Below are 13,448 nucleotides of genomic sequence, written 5' to 3' on the forward strand. Positions count from 1 at the left end.
CAGATACTGAAATGGCAGTTCGACTGCATCAATTTGCCAGATAGATGTGTTAAAAAGTACAAAATAGGTCGGTACAACACCAGATGATTAGGTAGTAAATTGGTTAATCGAAGTATCATTTTTGTATCTATCTGGACTAAGATTATGGCAGGACAACAAAACAAAACGCATGTAACATGTGCGTAAAAAACACAAATATTGTAAAAATGTCCATAAAAATCGATAAATAACATTCGCGAGCACTCATTGCGTAACAAGTAGCTTATTGTAAATAGTATTTATAATTTCAGTCTGCGCGTCTACTTCAAGATTTTCACTTTTACAGTCGAACACCTTATCAAAACTCCGTATAAACATTGGGGTAATTTTGTCTATAGTGCAAGGCAGGCCAGTTTCTTTAGACAAGGAGGTGACACCCTTGTCGTTGATGCCGCAGGGGTCGATGTGGTCGAACCACGACAGGTCGTTGTCGCAGTTGAGTGCGACGCCGTGCGACATGACGTACCGCGAGGCGTGCACGCCGATCGCTCCCACCTTGTTGTCGTCGATCCACACGCCGGTGTACGGCGACCTTTTGCCTTTTAGCCCTGAAAACACCCGCTCTTTCACATATACGGCAGCAGCAGTGCTGCAATTCTTTAAAAGTAACCACTGTGTGTGGTCTACAGTCATTTATAAAACGATATAATTATTTCGTATTTTCAATAATGAGAAATCCGCCAGATCATGAAATTCTTAGGCATATATTGAAACGTCGTCATTAGAAAATAGAGGATTGCAGGAGGCAGTTGATCAGATGCAAGACTTTGCATTGCAGTGGCATTTACAATCGACATTGCATAGCAGTTGCGAGGCATCAATAGATTTCAATTCCCAGTGGCTTTTGTATCAAGATACTAGAGTGCATTATCTTAGGTGAAAATCAGAAAATAGGTACGAGTATAAGCCAGCAGCGCTGATAATACCTATAGTAGATAGTGGGGGTCAAGCCGATACTGCTTACTTTGACTTTAATAAAGCTTTCGATCTCGTCGATAACGACGTGTTGCTGGCAAAGTTGGCAGGCTTCGGTTTCACCCCACACTTACTTAATTCTTTTGCAGACTATAAGGGACAGATAGCAATATGTAGAACATTAAGGGCACAGATCGAAACCTTACTTTACTAGATCAGGCGTAAGTCAGGGTAGCAATTTAGGGCCTCTCGAATTTTTATTAATGATAAACGAGTTGCCTAAAACAGTAAAAGATGCTAAATCACATTTAGAAACCGTAACGCCGCCGCCGCCGTTTAGTCGTAACCGTGGGCGTGGTGTTAGCCGCGACCACGACCAGGGAAACCTGTGTCGAAACGTCGGTAAATAAAGGTAACAAAATAAATTCGCGATAGACCCGTTTCTAAATGTGATTTAATATGTGTTTAAACCGCGAAAGTTTTAAATGTTATAAGATGCTAAATGTTTATTATTCCAGATGACCTTATAAGTTGTCCCTGGCGGTAAATAGTAATGATAACTGTAAAACGTTGCAGGCGGATATCGACAGTCGTACAGTGGAGCAAGAAATAGTTATTTACGATACAAGTGCGGAAAAGAGGCAATCCCTGCGGTCGTGTTTTAATTTATCGCCACTCGTTTCGAATTACCTATTCGCACGTGTATCGTACAACGTTTTACAGTATATATGGCCCTTTAAATTTTCGACATATGCACGAAAAGTGCTCTTTTACGCACTAGTGCGAGAAAGTAGCACCACATGTGCTGTAAAATCTTTTACAGTTTAATACAAAAAATGTATAGCTATCTCTTTCTCTAGGGCGCGTACTCCAATTCAAAATAGTTAAAAGGTAGATGGAGATTTAATGGTTAGAGTCACAGAAGTAAGGGATCTAGGAGTTAGATTTAACACTGAGTTAACGTTTCGAAATCACATTTCGAATATATGTAATATGTTTGTACTAAGGATGGCTAATGGATTCACAAATTTGAAGGCTATAACATCTCTGTATAATGCATTGGTTAAAAGCCAGTTAGAATAGGTAGTAGGCACAATGCTGAAATATGGGCTCCACACGAAGCAAAAGTATATTTTTATGTTTGAGCGGATACAGAATAAGTTTATTAGGTATATGTATATGAGGCAATACGGCGTATACCCGTTTTATCCGCTGATGTATCCGACATTGTTTATTTTAGGCATGGTCGGATACAATCAGCTGAAAATCAGAAGGGAGTTAGCACTCGTTACATATAAGGCGGGTAAGATATACAATGCGGATATATTGGGGTCGGTGGGTATTTGTGTTCCGCGCACTTGCATGGCGCGCCGTCAGCCCGGGCTGCTGGCCGTGCCGCGCGGGCGCACCAAGCTGCTGCGCGAGGCGCCGATGACGCGCGCCGTGCGTACCCTGAACCTCATAGCCACGCATATAGACCTATTCTCATGTACGATGAGTGAATTCACAAAAGTAGCATTATTAACTCTTTGTTATATTGAATAGGTAGTTACGTAGGAAAAAAAATGATTTGTTAGATATAGGTACTTGTATTTTGTATGTTTATATACATATTAATTTTTTTTCTAAATTATCGCATTGGGTTCATCCTGTAATGATATTTGTATGTGTGGAAATAAAATAAAAAAAATATGTTTTTTTGCATCAATTCAATTCTCTTAAGTTTTTAACCCCCCAACTGTTCCATATAGCTTTTGACTTTTAATAATTATGGCTTGCAGCATGGCATAATAAAACATTGCAATTCCCGACATAATATGATAATGATAATGATCATGCATCAAAGTATGTATAGGTATAGGATTAGGATACATGTAATAATACATGTGAGTATGATTTATATAGTTCATTCAGACTTATTCCTTCGCATGGCAGCACAAAATGAGATTACTTAAACACGACATTGAGACAGATTAAGGTTGAACAAATCTTGGTTATCTTGCTTTAGGAATCCATATAGATATAGTATATACAAGTAGTTATAGACGCGCCACCGAGCGACTGGGGGTAAGAGAAAGAATATTCATATAAAATTTGGGCAGCATAGGATTTTTTCTCTTTCACTCTTATAAATTTCGGTATTTCGCCATCGCCTCCTACCTATGCTGCCACCCGGTCGGTGATAAGGACAAAGCATGGCACTATTTTCTCTTTCCTTTTATAGGAATCGCAATAAGACTATCTTTCTCTATCAAAGAGTGTCAGGCCCTTGTAGGAATCACAATAGTCTTTTGTTTTATCTGGACTATTTATAATGTCAGGGCCACACTAACGGCTGGAAACGCCGTTGATTATCGCGATAATGGACACTTTTCATACGGCCACACTAGGATTATCGTGCTAATTAACAGTGTTTCCCGTTAGTGTAGCCCAGATATTACAAGGAAACACATAATACTTTTACTGTCTCTCAGCAATGACATGGGTCAATACGTTCGTGCATTATGTGATGCATAAGCTTACAGAGCTATCCATTTCTAACGTTACATAGACGTGACAGAGTTAATTGCACGGTGCATTACATGTAATGTACGGACAATAAATGTGTTTAATATAAACATACCAAAACTTACCTAATTCCGAACAAACATTTATGACCGTCTCCTCCAAGTTGTTGACATACCACTTGACACTAGGTTTGAAGTGTCTCAGGTTAATGATTGGGTAGGCTATTAGCTGGCCGGGGCCATGGAAAGTAATCAGACCACCTCTGTCCGTTTTCCTAAATGCTGCTCCCAAGGAACTCAGTCTTTGTACTTCTTCTTTACATGTCTGATCTCTGATTCCTAGAATTATACTTTAATCTTAGCTTATAACTTTTCTACCAGTGAAGTGTAAAGCTTATTTTTGTGGCAGAATAAGCTACAATATTAAACAATTTATAATATGTAGATGAATTATGCATATATTATTGTAGCAGCTTAGCATCTCTTGTGGGAAAGTAGTCTGAGAATTGAAATCAACTTATTTGTACCCAATGTAATAGTTTGTACAACGGACCATTTTAGGCCAGTAAGTAAATATTCTGTATTGCTCTAATATTAATACATCTTACATGTAAAGTGTTACAACGATAGAAGAAAAATATATAATCTCTAATATATAATTGGCCTAGACCGCATTGCAAGATTTGTTATGTTGTGCAAGTAATACACTTTTTAGGGACTGTGGTTGCCTTTTTCATTACAAGACAAGATAGACCCTTTAATATAAATAATAATAAAATAAAATAATAAAAATCGTTTATTTCAGATCTGCATTGATCCATAACGGTGTTAGTATAAAAAAAAACCTAAAAACTATGTTAAAGCTGTACACACTGCTAGAGCAGTTCCTCAGGTTACCTAAATGTGTCTACTAACCCACAGTGTACACAGGCCTGTGCTCCAGTAATAGGAGAGTATCCCAATCATTGCCTGTACCGTCCATCATGGAGTCCAGTTGTTTACGAACTATAGCCCTTTGAATCTTTAGGGCCGTGTCGTAGCTCATCAGACCCAGCTTCCAGATTTTCACCATTTTGCTGTGAAAAATTATGTATAAATCCCAACCACCTATTACTATAAAAGTTTATGGGTTTTTTATATTACTTTTTCATAATTGTTTTGTTAGTTTTTTCTACTTTGTCATATTTATATATTTTTAAAACAAATGAAAAGGACAAACAAGCAGTGTTGCCAACTCGGATTTTGAAAAAATGCTAGACTAATGTCTTGAACGTCAATAATATGCTGCTTTATAGCAATATTTATAGAAATATGCAAAAAATATTACTAAAATGTCACTTGAAAATAGGCACTTAAAATAATAATGTATGGTGTATAAAAAGAGTGACATGGACCCTTAGAAAAGCTGACCGTAACCGAATTGATGCCTTTGAGATGTGGTGTTGGAGGAGGATGCTGAACATACACTGGACAGCGCGCCGCACTAAATGCACTAATGCATTGATCCTTGATGAACTGAACATCACAACCAGACTGTCTACAAACTGCTTACGCAGTGCTTGTGTATTTTATATTACCTTTGTGACTCTAATTATGCCTTAATTGGAGTGAAAGAGGTAGTTGCTCGAAATTTTCGTTATCGACGTTCGTGGTAGGCCCTCTGCTAGGACTAAAATGCCGACTGCTGTCCCATACCAGCAAAATAGCAAAACAGAGATTTGGCTAAATTAATGTAAGTTATCTACAAGATCAGTAAAGGCTAGTCCAGATGACAATTTTCGCCCTATCTGATTAAATTATCTGATCAAATCAGGTTGTGTGGACGCAAAAATAAAATTGGCTTGCCGATCACACTTGATTCGATTTAAAGATTTTCACCGATCAAATGGAGATGAGGACTCAGTACGCAAGAATTCTAATTTTCGATTTTCATTTCCAGCGCTCGAATGTCACCATAAATCTAAAATTGGTAATTAAATTGTGTACGTGTGGAACTGTGGACGCTAGATGGGATTGATGCCAATTTTGCCGCTTTGATTATCCCGTCTGGACGGGCCGTAAGTTATGTCGAAATATCGAAAACAAAGCCAAAGAAAATAAATTCGTGACAGACCCGCATGAAAATATTATTATATACCTACATGAATCCAAAAATACAAAAGTATTCAATATTATATTGCACACTACGCAAACTCAGTACTAGGCGTGTGACACTAGTGAGACACGCCGCGTGTCTCACTCCGCGATTTCGTCGCGTCGCTACAAGTACCTGCGGCCGCCTCAATTTTGAGGTTTTTCCTTAGTAATTGCCGCGCACCGCCACGCCGCCTTGCGCGTAATAGACGCGTTTTGTTAGGGAGTGAATCTTCTGTACCTAGTACTATTATATATTCTGTGCCAGTACGAATGAATTGCCAGAGTGGAAGGATAAAAATGGTATATATATAAACCAGCACAAACTATACACCAGGTACAGGTACACATGAATAATGCAAAACGAAACTCAAATATGTCAATCCACGACACAATCAGTAATCAATTTAACTGGATTATGTTGCCATTTTTAAATTATTATAATATATAGTCCGTCGACATCCATCCGCCCATCCACCACCACAAAAGTCAAAATTCATATAAAAATATTAACCACATACTAAGGCCATGATGCATATTGTTGCTGCTAGGTTGGTGCAAACTTGGCTTAAACTTGGCTTAAAAAAATGCTAAAAAATATGCCAAATGCTAAATGAAAAATTTTAATGCCAAAGCGAGTGAGTGAGTGTACCAGATCTGGCACATTTTATACCAAGTTGGTAACACTTGCCAACTTGACAGTTCGATCACAATATTGCCATGTTTACTAATAAAATAAATTAAAGTCATACTAAATTATTGCCATGTTTAAGCATTTTACGTCAAAAATGTGTCAGTTACGTAGGACGTGGCGCCCTCAATAATTTTCTACAATTTCTTGTCGGGCTATAGATGTAGTTTTATTATAATAAACAAATTTTCAATTGTAATAATAATGTTAATTAATGTTTTATTTCTAAGGGCAACAAAATATTCGTGTGTTATCTATAAAAATACATAGATGCCGCTAACATCACACAAGTTCAGCTACTCCACGCTAAGTGGCACTGTTATCAATTTTACTCTTTTCTTCATCCGCAGCGAGAACGCGGTGCTTTCATCTTTTCAGTCAATTCAGTTTCCCGTGTTCTCTGGCCGTAGGGCGGTGTTTCGTACGTTACGTAAACCAGCTGTCAATATAAACATTACTATTTTTAAGTTACACAGTACACAAACTTTAGATTTTTTGTTTGACATATATTCACTATGATTAAGTTTGTTTAAAATTAATACTGACAAGGATTATGTTGCAGCTTGTATCGTGTAATTTAATTAATGTCAACAGCCATCCAACTTAAGTTTTGATGAAAAATAACTCTTATGACATATCGCTTATGTATATCGTGCATGGAATAAGTGTCAGTGAAGACAAAGATGTGGAGTTCTCTCAGGCGATGACAACAGGGGTAAGGTTTAATTTAAAGCATTCCAAATTAATGTAAATCCATTTATTTTCATATAAGATATGTATACAGTGGTACTACGTAAACGAAATTAATAATTACATTGTATCCCAAATATATCACTGTGACATTTATGTGAGTCAGGTAACTGGCTGCACGCGTATCCCTCGCCTAACACCGGCACCTTTATCAACCCAGAGACGCTTCGCATAGCCGCCCGTCTCCGGCTTGGAGTTGCTCTATGTGCCGACCACAACTGCGCTTCTTGTGGATCCCACGTAGACAGCCTCGTTCACTATGGGCTCGCCTGCTCCTCGGGTGCCGGCCGCCTGTCTCGCCATGCCGCCCTTCACGACATCCTGAGAATGTCACTCGTCAGTGCCGGCGTTCCCGCCGCTCTGGAGCCCCAAATAGTAGTACGGAACGACGGTAAGCGCTCTGACGGGATGTGGTTGATTCCCTAGAAGATGGGTCGTGCGTTGGTATGGGACGCCACTTGCGCTGACACGCTAGCGGCGTCCTGCGTTACATCCACATCGACTAGCAGGCGTGCTGGCGCGGCGGCGGACACTCGGGAGCGTCAAAAGGTAGCCAAATACAGCTCTGTCTCGTCGCTCAATACGAATTCGTCGCGTTTGGCTCCGAGACACTTGGTTCGTGCCGTTCGTGGGGCATAGGCGCACAGATGCTCCACAAGGCGCTTTACTTGGCAAACGGCTGAGGACGGCAACGGGCGACCCCGCGCGGGCATGCTTTCTCGCGGCAGAGAATTGCAATCGCAATTCAGCGCGAGAACGCGAAAACGCGAAATGAAATTATATATTATGTAGTTATATATCTCGTGGGAAGCACCCATAAAATACCTTCGCCGAATCGCCGCCAATGATAACTCGCTCGGTGGACAGAGGAAAATCGAATATCGTAATTTATTTATCTGTCTCTCTATCAATTTTGCACATTCGAGCGTTAGAGAGGCAGGTGACGAATTAAATTTTCGCGGTCGGCCCTCAGTTTTACCTGTTGCCGATATTTAAGGTGAACGTACACGGTGAACACAGTCTAGAATAGATAAACGGAGGAACAGGACGATGTGCTTCCGGGCAGGCGAGCTATTTATAACTTGCGCCGCAGTCGGGGTGGCGACGAAAAAACACGCCTCGAACGACTTTTGAAACTGTAACGCCCTGTACGGCTATTAGCACAATCGGATTAAGTCTAACCTCGAAATGTTTCTAAAGATATGAAATTTGGTATGTATGTTATTTAAAGGTCTCTTTTTCATGTCCACACTATTTGACATTTGGGGACCTCGAGGAATCGCAGGCATCTTGGAAAATGTGTTCCATCCTTGAGAAATTTGCGTTTTATTCTAAATATACGTTCTCTATGAAAATATGGTGTAAGGCAACATTAAAGCTTATTAAAATCTACTTTTGTACGCGTACTCACTCAGCACCCATAGTAAATGTCATACTCATGTCCCAGAGCCTACCTAGCGCCACCTATTTACAGCTGAAAGCTGGTCACTTTTGCAATAGTTCTGCCATAAGAGATTGTCGTCCTTTCTATACCGTCTATAGTACAAACAAAAACAATGTCAATGATAAAATTATATAGCAACGAGCTCATTAGTGCGACGGCATGTCTCACATATTATATTCTTTGATTTCTCACCTTCCAACCTATTTGGTCATAGACCTAGTATTTGGTTCTACCAAGTTTCACGAAATAAATAAATGTCAAAACTGACTTCAGGCAAAGGTCTGAGAATTCTACCATATTTTCTATAATAATCAGATAATAATAAATGGTTACAGGTTAAATGATAGTTGTATGAAAATGTCAGCCTACGTTAAAATACAACTATTAAATAGTTGCCTTAATACTATTAATCGCCAAGCTACTTGTGAAAAACTACTTATGGATATTAAATGGGACGACAGTAAAATGGCAGTAAAGGTAAGGGTTTGAAAAATTAATTCAGCACAAGATGTTAATATGTAACTGCGTCACGTAGGCGAACGACTCGCGAACGCGAAGCGAAGCGGCGCGACGTGGCGGCCCACGCGGCGAGGAAGAAACATACCGTTGATACGTATGGAAGTATCCTAGGTGAGCGTTCTTCGCGCGAACACGGGCGGCGCGGCGTGGCTCGATGCGCGGCTCGATGCGATGGCGCTTACGTCGCGTCGCATAGCGCCGCAAATTATTTCAATATTAATTGGAGCGGCGTTAATAATAGCGTAAGCGCCAACCGCCATAAGGTACCTCGTGGGAAGTCACATATCTTTACTATTTCATATCTAGTAAATCTCTAATTCATTTCCCGAATCGCGGTGTTAATCTATCTATATATATAAACGTAAAAGTCCTGACTAACTGACTGACTGACTGACTGACTCACTTAAATCAACGCCCAGCCCAAACCGTTGGACCTAGCCTAGAGAGCTGATTTTTTTTACAATAGGTAGTTTTTATAACGTTAGTATCCACTAAGAAGGGGTTTTTCAAAATTCATCCTGCAAAGGGGTGAAATGGGGGTCCAAAGTTTGTATGGGGTTCAAGTTTTATTTTAAGCTATGAATTCGAACCTTGGGTAAAAGATATTTTATTAAAAAACAAGAAAACTGCTTTCAGCGTTTTTGTATATTTATCCCCTAAGGTGGTGAAAAAGGGGTTGAAAGTTTGTATGGAGATCGAAAATTTTATCAAATGCGGGACTTAAAACTATATATAGGCATATTATTAGAATACAGGAAAAGTAATTTCAGCGTTTTTAAAAATTCATCCCCTAAAAGGGTTAAAAACGGGTTAAAAATTTGAAACCATTACAAAATATTAATGCTTAGAAACTTCTTAGAAAGGCATAATAGCCGCTTACAAAAAAATATTTCGACGTTTTTGGAAATTTAAACAGGGGAGGGGAGGGGGTTAAATACGGGATGAAAGTTTGTCTTGGGGTTCAAATTTTATTATAAGCTAGCAACTTGAAACTTTTCACAAAGGTATAATATTAAAAAAAAACAAGAAAACTAATTTCAGCGTTTTTATAAATCCATACCGTAAAGTGGTTAAAAAGGGGTTGAAAATTTGTAGGGGTCCTCATTTTATTTTAAGCTAGGAACTTGAAACTATGTAGAAAGATATTTAATGAAAAGGGAAGAAAACTTATTTTAGTATTTTTTGAAAATTCAAGCCCCAAGGTGGTAAAAAAGAGGTTGAAAGTTTGTATGAAGATCAAACCTTTTTTTGCGTACTCCTCGTCAGTCTTTGTATAAAGGCATATTTTTAGAATACAAGAAAAGTAATTTTAGCGTTTTTAAATATTCATCCCCTAAAAGGGTTAAAAAAGGGTAGAAAGTTTGAATCCATTACAAATGCTTTGTAACTTCTTAGAAAGGCATAATATTACAAAAAAAGTTATTTCAACGTTCTTAATAATTCAACCCCTAAGGGGGTTAAAAAGAGGATGTAGTTTATATGTAGTACAAGTTTTCGTTTAAGCTAGGAACATGAAACTTGGTAAAAGGGCATTATATTATAATAGACGAAAACTGATTGCACCGTGTTTGTAAAGTTTGTAATTAATAAAGTTTGCATCGGGAGCAAGCATTTTATTTTAATAGTGGACTTGAAAATCTAAGTGTTGAGAAGGATTACATCGAGAACAAATTTTTTAGTTAGGGACTTGAAACTTCGTACTTTGTGAAAGACAAATTTCATGCGTTGTATAATTATTAACAAATTATTAACCGTCCCTACTGATATCTTTTGCTGCATAATGTTACAAATCCACGCGTACGAAGTCGCGGGCAACAGCTAGTCTATATATATAAACGTAAAGGTCATGACTAACTGACTGACTGACTGACTCACTTAAATCAACTCCCAGCCCAAACCGTTGGACCTAAAGAGCTGAATTTTTCACAATAGATAGCTTTTATGACGTTAGTATCCACTAAGAAGGGGTTTTACAAAATTCACCCCTGAAGGTGGTGAAAAAGGGGTTGAAAGTTTGTATGGAGATCATAATTTTTTATTGAGTTTGGGACTTGAAACTTTGTATAAAGGCATATTATTAAAATACTAGAAAAGTATTTTCAGCGTTTTTGAAAATTCATCCCCTAAGGTGGTGAAAAAGGGGTAGAAAATTTGTATGGAGGTCAAACATTTTTTTAAGTGCGCGACTTGAATCTTTGCATAAAGGCATGTTATTAGAATGCATGAAAAGTGATTTCAGCGTGTTTAAAAATTCATCCCCTAAAGTGGTTAAAAAGGGGTTGAAATTTTGTCGTTTTCACGCAGCCGGCCACCGGACTATAAACTTAATTTTTACACGCGAGAAATCAAGTTAAGGCAGACTGAATAGTTAAGGCACAAAGTTTGTTAAGCAAATCTAATAGTTGGGTCGACACGGCGCGGCGGCCATCTGCATACCGCAGTGAGATAAGCTGACTGCGTGTCCCGCACTTTTGCAACGTGTATAAAATAAAACCGCCTTAACCAAATTCCTTTCCAGATTGAATACTGCAGGTACTTAATGCAAAATTTTACGAAAATGTTCAAGTTAGGTTTATAAGCAAACACAAAAGTGTTTTATAACTTTATTCTAAATAAATAGGTACACGATTAAATTCTACCGATGCAGTGACCAATAGATAGGTACCTACGCAATCGACCTACTTATTTATTCCAGATACCTATAGTGTCCAGTCTTTTTTTTCATAATAGTTATTTACGATACAAGTGCGGAAAAGAGGAAATTCGAAACGAGTGGCGATAAATTAAAACACGACCGCAGGGAGTGTTTTAAATCGACACGACTGATACATATGGTCAAGCTTAATACCATCAGGAAAGGTAAATAATATGAGTACATAAACACGCTTGTGACAAAGCGTCCCTCAGTCGTGACATTTCGGCATTTTGCCGGCCAACTTCACTATTTTGATTTATTTAATAATTTTAACATAGCCTAAGTCACTCCCATGACTACGACAAAGCTAATGACAGCTTATACGTTGGAATCCGTCAAACTATAAAGGCTGTAGAGCGTGACAAAAAAATTGAATACACATCATACATAGTCTAGCCCTAGCCATAAATAGTCTAGCCATAAATTCTGTAACAAAGTTAATTGTGTTGTTTAAAATTATAATTATAAAGTATAAGTTTTATTATGTTAATGTTACCTTAATTAATATTGTTTACCCGTCACCCGTTGACCACGAACGCTGTAAAGGGTTCGAAACGTCGGGATGTATTATAAATTCAATATTTGCGATATAATCCGTTTTCATAGTTTTATTTCATAATATTGTTTACTTCAAGGATACATACATGTCATACAACATAAAACAATACAAAAATCTTAACCTAAAGTAGAACCTAACAAACACAAAAACTATTCACAAAATGCGCCCCGCGCCCCTCCAGATGCAAAGGAGCCCATTACGCTCGCCGCGTTGCCAACAATATGAATCACCCGATAGGAAATTGTTTTAGTAAGTTTTGTGCGTGTGTATACAATCATGGAACAAATCAAATTAACTTATTATATAGTTTTGCTTTGCGTCATTTTTAAGTATTAATGTAGGTACTATAGAAATTACAAACTGAAAAATATCATATATACGTAAGAAAAAAATCTAAGCCTAGACTTAGCTGCGAAAATAGAGCCTGTATCTTGTCTATCTGCCGTTTCGTAGACACAGTCTTGGCGATCTGCATATCGCAGCGATAAGCTCGCCGATGGTTCTGCCACGTGACATAAAAGTTCTACATTCAACTTGTTTGGACTTTAAAGTTTTTTTAATTATTTTAAATATCAGTTAACTATATGGTGCGTCGGTAAATCATACAATCTACGAAAGTGTGTCTTATAAACAGTGTATTAAAGAAAGTCAACATTTAACAAAAAATACATAACTGTTAAGTAGGTAAGTCATCATCTTTCTCGCGTTATCCCGGCATTTTGCCACGGCTCATGGGCTAAGAATTGACGTAGGCACTAGTTTTTACGAAAGCGACTGCCATCTGACCTTCCAACCCAGAGGGGGAACTAGGCCTTGTTAGGATTAGCCCGGTTTCCTCACGATATTTTCCTTCACCGAAAAGCGACTGGTAAATATTAAATGATGTTTCGTACATAAGTTCCGAAAAACTCATTGGTACGAGCTGGGGTTTGAACCTGCGACCTCCGGATTGAAAGTTACACGCTCTTACCGCTAGGCCACCAGCGCTCATTAAAAAGAATAAGTACTTGGTTTTGTTTAGTAATAAAAAAACTAAGTGCGCTTAGTATAGTTACGAGTTTTTTGGTTAGCATATTCATCAAAATCCTTATCTTTTTGGCGGTAGGTTGATATCCATTGACGGCGGTGCGTTGGTATGGTAGCCATGGCGACGGCGCACTAGGCCTCCGCTCCGTGATAGGAATGCCAAGTTCCCG

At 38.4% G+C, this 13,448-nt stretch overlaps 1 protein-coding gene and 1 long non-coding RNA gene across 2 annotated transcripts in view; both read right to left on the reverse strand.

Moving 5' to 3' along the window:
• Positions 1 to 13,448, reverse strand: part of LOC134753986 (uncharacterized) — a 174,932-nt gene that overhangs the window by 31,869 nt on the left and 129,615 nt on the right. The gene's annotated exons all lie outside the window — the stretch shown is intronic.
• LOC134753975 (octanoyl-[acyl-carrier-protein]:protein N-octanoyltransferase LIPT2, mitochondrial-like) lies at positions 197 to 4,615 on the reverse strand. Its single transcript, XM_063690016.1, has 3 exons — positions 4,377 to 4,615; positions 3,588 to 3,800; positions 197 to 587 (listed from the first exon to the last, which is right to left on the reverse strand). The coding sequence occupies exons 1-3, from the start codon at positions 4,531 to 4,533 to the stop codon at positions 244 to 246; spliced, it is 714 nt and encodes a 237-aa protein (XP_063546086.1). The 5' UTR covers positions 4,534 to 4,615; the 3' UTR covers positions 197 to 243.

Source organism: Cydia strobilella, chromosome Z (genome assembly GCF_947568885.1).
Source record: "Cydia strobilella chromosome Z, ilCydStro3.1, whole genome shotgun sequence".
NCBI lineage: Eukaryota > Metazoa > Arthropoda > Insecta > Lepidoptera > Tortricidae > Cydia > Cydia strobilella.

Bases quoted from the DNA above. Each gene is read 5' to 3' on its own strand.
- LOC134753975 (XM_063690016.1), bottom strand. From the start codon at position 4,533: ATGGTGAAAATCTGGAAGCTGGGTCTGATGAGCTACGACACGGCCCTA. The intron at 3,801-4,376 runs GTTAGTAGACAC...GTATAATTCTAG, and splicing joins CAGGCCTGTGTACACTGTGG to GAATCAGAGATCAGACATGT. The intron at 588-3,587 runs GTAAGTTTTGGT...GGGTGTTTTCAG, and splicing joins AAATGTTTGTTCGGAATTAG to GGCTAAAAGGCAAAAGGTCG.